This window comes from Rhinopithecus bieti, unplaced genomic scaffold (genome assembly GCF_001698545.2).
Source record: "Rhinopithecus bieti isolate Rb0 unplaced genomic scaffold, ASM169854v2 scaffold_74680, whole genome shotgun sequence".
NCBI classification, from domain to species: domain Eukaryota; kingdom Metazoa; phylum Chordata; class Mammalia; order Primates; family Cercopithecidae; genus Rhinopithecus; species Rhinopithecus bieti.
This window is the reverse complement of record NW_016828033.1, coordinates 806,481-816,340: the sequence shown is the minus strand read 5'-3', so window position 1 is coordinate 816,340 and position 9,860 is coordinate 806,481. Positions and strand designations below refer to the sequence as shown.

The 9,860-nt window shown below is 44.2% G+C and overlaps 2 protein-coding genes across 2 annotated transcripts in view; one reads left to right on the top strand and one right to left on the bottom strand.

Annotated features, from left to right (window-relative positions):
• Positions 1 to 2,748, bottom strand: CUNH14orf119 (chromosome unknown C14orf119 homolog). Its single transcript, XM_017864206.1, has 2 exons — positions 2,537 to 2,748; positions 1 to 501 (listed from the first exon to the last, which is right to left on the bottom strand). Exon 2 carries the CDS (start codon positions 498 to 500, stop codon positions 78 to 80), a length of 423 nt encoding a protein of 140 aa, XP_017719695.1. The 5' UTR covers position 501; positions 2,537 to 2,748; the 3' UTR covers positions 1 to 77.
• Positions 2,738 to 9,860, top strand: part of ACIN1 (apoptotic chromatin condensation inducer 1) — a 36,915-nt gene continuing 29,792 nt past the window's right edge. The window contains exons 1-4 of the mRNA XM_017864194.1: positions 2,738 to 3,181; positions 4,633 to 4,698; positions 7,530 to 7,641; positions 8,061 to 8,184. Coding sequence (XP_017719683.1) covers positions 2,870 to 3,181; positions 4,633 to 4,698; positions 7,530 to 7,641; positions 8,061 to 8,184 — 614 coding nt within the window. The 5' untranslated portion in view covers positions 2,738 to 2,869. The remainder of the gene's footprint in view (positions 3,182 to 4,632; positions 4,699 to 7,529; positions 7,642 to 8,060; positions 8,185 to 9,860) is intronic.

Sequence of the window (9,860 nt, the reverse complement as noted above, 5' to 3'; positions counted from 1 at the left end):
ACATTTGAATTATCATTGTATAGAGCCATGGCCTTGGCTCCATCAGCTATGGTTATCTTCTTTGGTCTGAATGCCTATCAGTCCTTACCAGCTGTAGCAGCCACTGCTTGGTAAAACTTTGCCACGAAGTCTGGCTCACTGAACTCCAGCTGTCTGACAAATTCATTGCGCTCCTGCTCAGCCCAGCCTCGAAACCACTGATCCCAAAGATGTAGCTGGCACTCAAAGATAGAAGGTGGTCGGTCTGCCCCGGACACACTAAGCTGCTCCAGACTATCCAGCAGTGGCTGTAATTTTTCTGGCACTGCCTTAGCTACCAGGTCCTCTAGGAAACGTTCACGCTGGGGACCTGACCAATTGGCAAACCAGTGAAGAATACACTTCATCTCCTGGGAGGTGATGTAAGACATCGGAGGAGGGGAAGGGTTAGTATTGTGTGGTACTGAGGGTAAGAGAGATGGGAAGATTAGCGGCATTGAAGAGGATGACTCCAGTGGCATCCTGAAACATAAAAGCACTGTTATACGCTCTCCAGGTAGAGCAACGAAAATACAACTTTCAAGCAACAAGACATCTTACCACACTCAATTAGCATCTACAGAGAAAATTGCTTTTTATGAATTCAAAGACTCAAAATTAATAAAGTCTTTTATTTAGGTTATCCAACTACCTTAGAGAAATCACCAAAAATAACTTCGCTTCCTATTTGCCTGCCTTTTTCAAACCCATTCTTCCCTACCCACTGTCACCCTCCATCTTTCTTATAAAGAACCTAAAAATAACCAATATATTTCTTGTTCACTCTCTCCCTCTTACTTCTATGTGCCAGGCTGGGTAAAGAAAAAAACAATGATTAACGTTGGTCCATCACATCTTCTCCAAAACGAAAAAGCACACATTTTAAAATCTAGTTCGTGCAGCTGGTCAAGGCTGATGTTGTTTTGTAGCTATCAACAGTGGGAGAAGAAAGAAAAAAAATTATTTATGATGAAAGAGGCTTCAATGTGCATATAAGGCTCTGAAATATGCCAAAAACTTCATAACATTCGTTACCTCCTTATATTTCCTGTAAAGCACCAGGAAAAGTTAAAGAGCAGAGTAAGGACCTTGCTCAAAATAAGGTAACGCAGTAAAAGAACCAGAAGCCCGGGTGTTTGAGACTTAAAAAACAGTCCAGTTGGTTTGTTGGCTTAGAGATCTAACAACTGTTAAACTACTTCATGACAATCCATGTCTTTAAACAATTGCCCTTAATATTTACTATGGGCCAGACACAGTGGCTCTTGCACTTCCAAAGTAATCTCAGCACTTTGGGAGGCCGAAGCAAGAGGATAACTTGAGTCCAGTTGTTTGAGACCAGCCTGGGCAACACAGCAAAACCTCATCTCTACAAAAAATTTAAAAACTCGTTGGGCGTAGAGGTGCCTACCTGTAGTCCTAGCTACTCAGGAGGCTGAGGTAGGAGGATCACCTGAGCCCGGGAGGTTGAGGCTGCAGTGAGCCCTGATCGCACCACTGCACTCCAGCCTGGTTCGGAGTGGAGTGATCCAGAGTGGAGTGACAAAAAAAAATTTTTTTTTTGGTATGGCATCTATTGGTGCTTTGCTATTTATTTATTTATTTATTTATTTATTTATTTATTTTTGAGACCGAGTCTTGCTCTGTCGCCCAGGCTGGAGTGCAATGGCGTGATCTCGGCTCACTTCAACCTCCGCTTCTCGGGTTCAAGCGATTCTCCTGCCTCAGCCTCCCGAGCAGCTGGGACTATAGGCATACGCCCGGCTAATTTGTTTGTATTTTTACTAGAGACGGGGTTTCACCATATTGGCCAGATTGGTCTCCAACTCCTGACCTCAAATGATCCGCCTGCCTCGGCCTCCCCAAGTGCTTATAGGCGTGAGCCACCGCGCCCGGCGCCTTGACATTAATTTTGCATCATGAATGCAACGGAAAGATCAGCCCATTTGACTTCAGTAGTTTTCAGTCTCTTAAATCTCTAACATATCTCTTAAATCTCTAAACTATTTGTCTGTGACCTATTTTACGGTTTGTGTTTCTTCTGCAACAAGTTGGAGGATTGCTAGTGACAAAGAAAGAAGCCCCTAAACAATATTAGTTCAAGTACCAAAAAAGTTCAGGGCGCTTGTATTTTTCAGTCCTTGCCCTACAGGAAGCAGTTCCTCCAAGGGAACTTACTCTTCTTTGGAGAAACGGAGAATTTTCCCAGAATCTTGCCACACGGCTTCCAAGGCAAACGCAAACTCAAGTTGAGCGTCATAAATCAGTTCATAGTCTGGGTCCGAAGACACGGCGCTGCCTGCCTCTTCCCCAATTTGGAGGCCACGGAGCTTGCTATTCCGATTCCGCCCCGCTCCATAGGCCCTACCAAAAAAAAAGCCTAAGATGGGAGTGGCTGGGATTCAGAGGACAGAGGGCAGAAGCTGTTTGCGTTCAGGAGTAGGAGGCTTGCCCTATTAGGATAGTCCGCAAACACCGAGTCTGACCCGGCCCACAGAGGTACTTCCACCCCGCTTACCTCCCCTTTTCTCTCGGAGGGCACCCGAAGATTGTCAGGAGTCCTTAGACTCCAACTACGGCTGCAGCTTCCCAATTTCCTGAAAACCCTAAGCTGGGCCAGCCCGGCAGCCCACGCACTTCCGGCCTCGGACCCGCCCCAAACACCCAAGCGCCCCAGCGCCTCATCTCCAGGTACGGAGATAAACGAACATCTCCGATTATGGGTATACCAGAGTCGAGGGCTTCCGAATATATTCGATTCAAAGCTTCGGCAAGACGAAGAAAACCGAGCCTGAAAGCAGGGCGAGAATAGCGGAGCTGCAGGGCGGATGGAAAGAATTGATTGGTGCCGATGTGGAGACGGAAATATCCGAGGACATCCGGAGGAAGCCGGAGAGTGCTGAGTGGTAATCGAGGGGTAGACTATGGCAGTGGGCGGGGTCATCTCGGTACGTTCGAAGGGCGTTGGCGGAAATTACCGAAGATGCCCGAAGCCGTCGGGACGGACCCGAGTACCTCACGCAAGATGGCGGAGCTGGAGGAGGTGACTCTGGACGGGAAGCCTCTTCAGGCGCTGCGGGTGACCGACCTGAAGGCCGCACTGGAGCAGCGAGGCCTAGCCAAGAGCGGGCAGAAGAGTGCCCTGGTCAAGCGGCTCAAAGGGGTGAGGAGTCGGCGTTGCTGGGGTGTCGGAGGAGAGCGGACCCGGTAGAGACGAGCCTCTGCCGCGGCGCAGGCGCAGTATCCGGGCTCGGCGCGAGCTCGCTCAGGCCGCCAGCGCGAGCCTCTGGATCCGCGCGCACGGTGGTTGGTGAGGTTCGCGCTGGAATGGCGATCGCGCCGGTTCCCGCCTTAACGGCAGCAGCGCGAGCCCAAATGGGAGGGTGTGCACTACTCTCCAGGAGTGTCTTAAGCTCCTTCCTCCTTCCCCCACCCCCTCCTTGTTTGTATCTGTGGTTTCGGCGCATGCGCTGCAGAAGGAGTTAAATCCCACTACAACCTACGGCGTTGCTGGCCTGAGGGGGGCGAGTTGGGCTGGGTCGGAGTTAGGGGTATAGTTGCGCGGAGGGGTGAATGGGGTTGGTATCGGTATCCACAGGAATAGGATTGGGGTAGGGTAAAATGTCTGCTCGATTAGATGAGGAGGTGAGATGAAGAGAGACCTTTATGTGAAGGGACTTGGTGAGAGAGGTGTCTAATTTGTAGGGCATCTAGTGGCAATTTGGGTGGTTAAGAGTTTGGTGAATATTGGTGAGAGAGGCGAGGCAGGTTGATATATATTGGGGATTTTGAATCGGTTTGAGTAGATTAAGGTGGGAATGTCATGAGGCAGGTGTAGATCGATTCGAGTGTATAGGTTTGGTTTAAAGAAGGGAAGATGAGGATGTCTTGGTTTTAAATTAGAGTTCGATACGTGGCAGGTAGTGCAGATTAGGTCTGAGTTGGCTCCAGGGTTGAGTTGGCAGACCGTTGCTTATACAGAAGGTGATTGTGTGTGTGTGTGTGTGTGTGTGTGTGTGTGTGTGTGTGTATGTGTGTGTGTGTGTGGATGGACGGACTAGGTTAGACCACAGTTCACAGGGTCTCTGGTCATTTTCTTCTGTAGCCTCCTCTTTGAAGATTTTGTAAATTTGGTAAATCTAGGTGCCACAGTACTGGAAATTATACAAATTGACTCTAGTCTTGGGTAACCCTTTGACCAAGTAATTCCGTCAGGCAAAAACCAGGAGCCCCATGGCTACTGGTTTGAGTATTTTTAAGTAATTTTACCTGCATGATCAGATTTAGAAGGGGCACTTGGCACAAGTGCAAAACACAACAGGGATTTTAGTACTGGTTCTATTACTGATATTGTGACATAGCCAGGTCACTGATTCTGTGTGCCTGTATTTTATATATGTACCTTTAGTAACAGTAACCATGGCTACCTTTAAGGGTCTCCTGAGGATGAATGAGAACAGTGTTAGTAAAGGGTTTTCAGGTCTCTGGAAGAGGAATACAGTTTAATTGTGTATATTTAAGTCATTGCATTTAATTAAGAGGTTGTGGTAGAGGTGGGAGTTTTTCTTTTTTTTTTTCCTCATCATTTCTGACTTTTACCCTTCTCTATACCAGGCTCTAATGCTAGAAAATTTACAGAAACACTCAACACCCCATGCTGCATTCCAGCCAAATTCCCAGGTGAGAAAGGTTTATTCAATGGAGTGGGCTCTTTGGATATACAGACACATGGCAGGACGTGGTGTTGTATATTTCATGCTTAATTCCTCACGACTGTTTTCCTGAGTTCCCTTGGTCAGAAATGTTCTCAAACCAGGACAGTTGAATTCTAATCACCCAGTTGTATACAAGGGCCTGGAGTAAAGAACAGACTCAGAGGCGCTATTAGTTTATAATAATTGAAATGGTATGTGCAGAAAGGTGTGGCTTCCATTAATTACGTGTAGTACAGAGATCTGAAGTCATTTATCTGCCATGAATTTAGGAAAGGTAGTTGATGTCTTTGAGTATGGATATGAAGTAGACCACCAATGTGACAGTGTAGGAAAATAGTTGCTAATTAAGAACTCTTGTTGATGTAGATTTTCCAAGAGTTCAATCCTGTGTAAGTCACCCACCATTACTAGTGTTAACTACTAACTCAATGCACTTATTCATAAGCATTACTAGTAGCTCCTTTGCTTAGGATAAGAAACTTAACCTTTGGAGGCCTTGGTTTCCTCCATTTCCTTATCTGTAATATGAGAAAAAGTCAAACTAAACCCATGGATTTGTAACTGCTCTCTTGGGGTTTTGTGGAGCTGCTTTGGGGAGCTTCCTAGGGGAAATACCTTTTTCCCAAGTAAGCAAGGCTCATACTCCTCTCTTAAACTAGATTAGATCTACTTTTATCCGCTTTGACTATTGCATTTCTGCGTAAGATTTCTTTTGAATTATTCCACAGTTAAAATCCAAAAATTATTGGGCTGCACAGTCTCTTAAAGTTTCTTTCAGTTTTTGAAAATCCCTTCTTTATAATGTGTCATATACTTAAAGGAAAAATCCAAGTCTTTGTTAAAGCAGTGGTGTGCACCTCAGTACTAGATGAAGTCCCAGGATACTGTGGAAAACAAGAGAGCCCTCCTACTCCCTTGTTATCACCTCATTAAGCTGTAAGTATCATAATCTAGCCAGCTTTCAGAGGTTCAATTAAGTACTTTAACAAGCATAAGAAACTGCATAAGTTAATCAGCTTAATTGTATTCTTTTTACCCATTGCATTTTAGTCTTTGAAGCTTTGCTTTTATTAACACAGGGGTTTTGCAGCAAACATGCCTATTCTGTAATACATGCAACCCACCCTTAGGCAATGTCCATTGAGTGCCAAGAGACTCATTTCTACTTTAGTTGAAAATAAACATTTACTATGTTTAGGAAACATGACTTAATGACTAGAAAGTATTCAGGGTTTTTTTGCTTTTTCGGGAGTTCTAAATAGGACTTGCTAAGCAAGAAGGTTCTAGGGAGGAGAACTTGTGAAGAGAAAGCTGGAGGTCAGAAGAGCAACTTGGGAATCTATTACAGAAAAAAATAGGAAAAGGCATAAGCTCCTATTACCAAGGATTTCCTTTCACCCATACAATATGGAGTTATAACTTTGTCTAAATGCTCAATGGATATCCCTTTTCTTAGTCTCTTGATTTCATACTTTTAAATACTGTACTTGAATTTTGGAGACGTTTGATAAAATGTTTCCTGGATATGAGGCCCGGCATTGTGGCTCACACCTATAATGCTAGCACTTTGGGAGGCCAAGGCGGGTGGATCATCTGAGGTCAGGAGTTTGAGACTAGCCTGACCAACATGGCAAAACCCTGTCTTTACTAAAAATGCAAAAATGAGCTGGGTATGGTGGCACATGTCTGTAATCCCAGCTACTCGGGAGGCTGAGGCAGGAGAATGACTTGAACCCGGGAGGCAGAGGTTGCAGCAAGGTGAGATCGCGCCATTGTCCTCCAGCCTGGGTGACAGAGTGATACTCCACCTGGAAGAAAAAAAAAAATGTTTCCTGACTAGGTAACGATTGATCTTTTGGAGGAACTGGCTTTCTTTTTTTTTTTTTTCTTGAGATGGAGTCTTGTTGTTTAAACCCAGTGCAGTGGCACGATCTCGGCTCACTGCACCTACCACCTCCTGAGTAGCCAGGATGGCAAACTCACAACACAATATGCCCAGCTTTTTGTATTTTTGATAGAGACGGGTTTCACCATGTTGCTGAAGCTAGTCTTGAACTCCTGAGCTCAAGCAGTCTTCCCACTTCAGCCTCCCAAAGTACTGGGATTGCAGATGTGAGCTACCATGCTTCAGTCTTGATACTACCAAAAGGAAATTTTAGATTACCCTTTAGATAATGTTCCACGTAATCTAGGAATTTAGCCTAAAAGGTATAATTACAGGAATTTTAATTTAAGGTTATTTGTGGCTGGGCACGGTGGCTCATGCCTGTAATCCCAGCACTTTGGAAGGCTGAGGCGGGTGGATCACTTGAGGTCAGGAGTTTGAGACGTCTGACCAACATAGTGAAACTCCGTCTCTACTAAAAATAAAAAATTGTCCGAGTGTGGTGGCTCACACCTGTAATCCCAGCTACTCAGGAGGCTGAGGCAGGAGAATCATTTGAAGCCAGGAGGCAGAGGTTGCAGTGTGCTGAGATCACACCACTGCACTCCAGCCTGGGCAACAGAGTGAAACTCTGTCTCAGAAAATAAAAATTAAAAAAAGTAATTTGTGTACCAATATCATTCTTTGGAAACTGAGTATTTAAAACAAAAAATTATATGCAGCTCTTCTTTTTGCCTTTTTTTTTTTGTGACTCAAGGCTATTCTGTTCTGCAATATAGAACCAACTTAGAAAAGAGCCTTCCAACATTTTAGTTATCTTTCTTGGGTCCAACTTTGCTCCATGGAATTTTCTTCTTTGCATTTTCCTGGTTTGTTTTCCTAGACCCTCTTTTTTCATTTCCTCTACACAGATTGGTGAGGAAATGAGCCAGAACAGTTTCATAAAACAGTATCTGGAAAAGCAGCAGGAGCTACTTAGGCAGCGTCTGGAACGTGAAGCTCGAGAAGCTGCAGAACTTGAAGGTAAGCCCAGATTGTCACTTTTAACAAGGAGTTCGTCATTCTTATCCCTGTCACCGAGTAGATAGGCCTGTCTAACTAGGCAATTTCAGAAATAAGTGAGGCTGAGACTGCTACTTACTTGCTTTCATAGCCCGTGAAGCCAAGTGATTTACTATTTACTTTTGTCAGGGAAGAGGACACTTAATTTGACTGTCTTGTTAGAAGAGGATTCCTGCCAACAGGAAGAGTTATAAGTAAATTAAGCTACTATTTAGATGAAGTAGTGCTGAATCCCAGGGAGTTTTTTCTTTGTATATGGTGCTCTTTTTGGTATGTATCTCTGTATCTGTGACTTTGCTGACCTCCTTCACTCCTCTACATATTCCTACATGCTGAGTCCTTCACTCCCTCCCTGCCCCGACCCGATCTGTACTTTGCAGAAGCTTCAGCTGAGTCGGAGGACGAGATGATCCATCCTGAGGGAGTGGCTTCCCTGCTGCCTCCTGACTTTCAGAGCAGCCTGGAGAGACCAGAGCTGGAGCTCAGCAGACATTCGCCCAGTACGTATCTCCCTCCCCACTGCGCTGTTTTGTCAATCCTGCGTAGTTGGTGGGGGGAGGTAGTTACACCTCCTTTCATGCTAAGCCTCCATGAAAGTCCCAGGGAAATTCTGTGACATTGATATTTGACATCTGTTTCTCATGGAAAGTATACATCCTTTTTGAAGTCTGCTTTCACCTATATATTGTGTTACCTTCTCAGTGTTTTACGAAGCAGTGTGATTTTTCTTCTCATCTGTACCTCTTCAACTCTTCTACCTCTGAATTTGGCAACAGTCAACTCTTTTTCATCTCCTCACCAATTGTGTATATTACATGTTAACACATTCAGTCATCTCCCCGAATTGGGCATCTGCTGTGGTCTAATCAACAGATTTTTATTGTATACTTGTATACCAGGCACATGCTAGGCACTAGGAATATAGTAAAGAAAGAAGTCTCAGCCCCAAGAAACTTAGTCTAGTGAGGAGATGGACATTAGTTACAGTTGTATTGGCTGCTGTGCAAGGCAACCCAGAGTATTATGTGAGCATATTATGATAGGGAGCTCTAACCTAGTATATGGGATTGGTTCAGGCAAGATTAATTAATTTCTTCACATTATAAAAAATATTAAGCACCCAGGCTGGGCGAGGTGGCTCACGCCTGTAATCCCAGCACTTTGGGAGGCCGAGGTAGGCGGATCACCTGAGGTCAGGAGTTCCAGACCAGCCTGGTCAACATGGCAAAACCCCATCTCTTAAATACAAAAATTAGCCGGGTGTGGTGGCAGGCACCTGTAATCCCAGTGACTCGGGAGGCTAAGGCAGGAGAATAGCTTGAACCTGGGAGGCGGAGGTTGCAGTGAACCGAGATTGCACCATTGCACTCCAGCCTGGACAATAGAGCAAGACTTTGTCTCAAAAAATATATATAACAATAAGCACCCAATTTTGCATGATATCTCAAGCAGAAGTCTATAAATATAGCCTTTGTCTTTTGAGTACTCCCTGTCTAAGTCAGTATACTTTCAGGAGAACATGTACAGGTTGAGCATGCCTAATCCAAAGACCCAAAACTTTTTGAGCATTCACAGGACACTCAAAGGAAATGCTCATCAGAGCATTTCAGATTTTGAGTTTTCAGATTAGGGATGCTGAATCAGAAAGTATAATGCAGATATTCAAAAATCCAAAATCTAAAACACTTGTTATCCCAAACATTTTGGGAAGGGGATACTTAATATGTATGTAAGACATGTGAATTGTTAGTAGATTTATTAAACCAATGTGTAACTTAACAAGTATTTTGAATAATTCGTAATGTTGAGGGGGTGCGGAATCCACAATAATCAGTATTTTTAGGATGTATGGAAGTTTCCAGCTCTTCTGATTAATATAGAATTCCTTCGTGGACTACACTTGGTTTTAGTCAAAAGGCTAAGCAGCGATAGAATCTTCATGGAAATAGATTTTTTAGGAGATATTTAATGGTGGGAAAGAAATTATCCAAAAGGTTAGAGAAAATAGAGGGCCTTTGAGCCTAGTTTTAAAGTCATGTTTTACTTAGTCCCTGTTTTTCTTGATCCGAGTCTTAGACCCAGAAAGACATTTTAGAAATCTTTAAGTAAGAAAATACTTCGGAATTATTAAATTCCTTAGGGACCTCTTTTCTCCTTAAATGTGAGAGTAGTAGACCCTC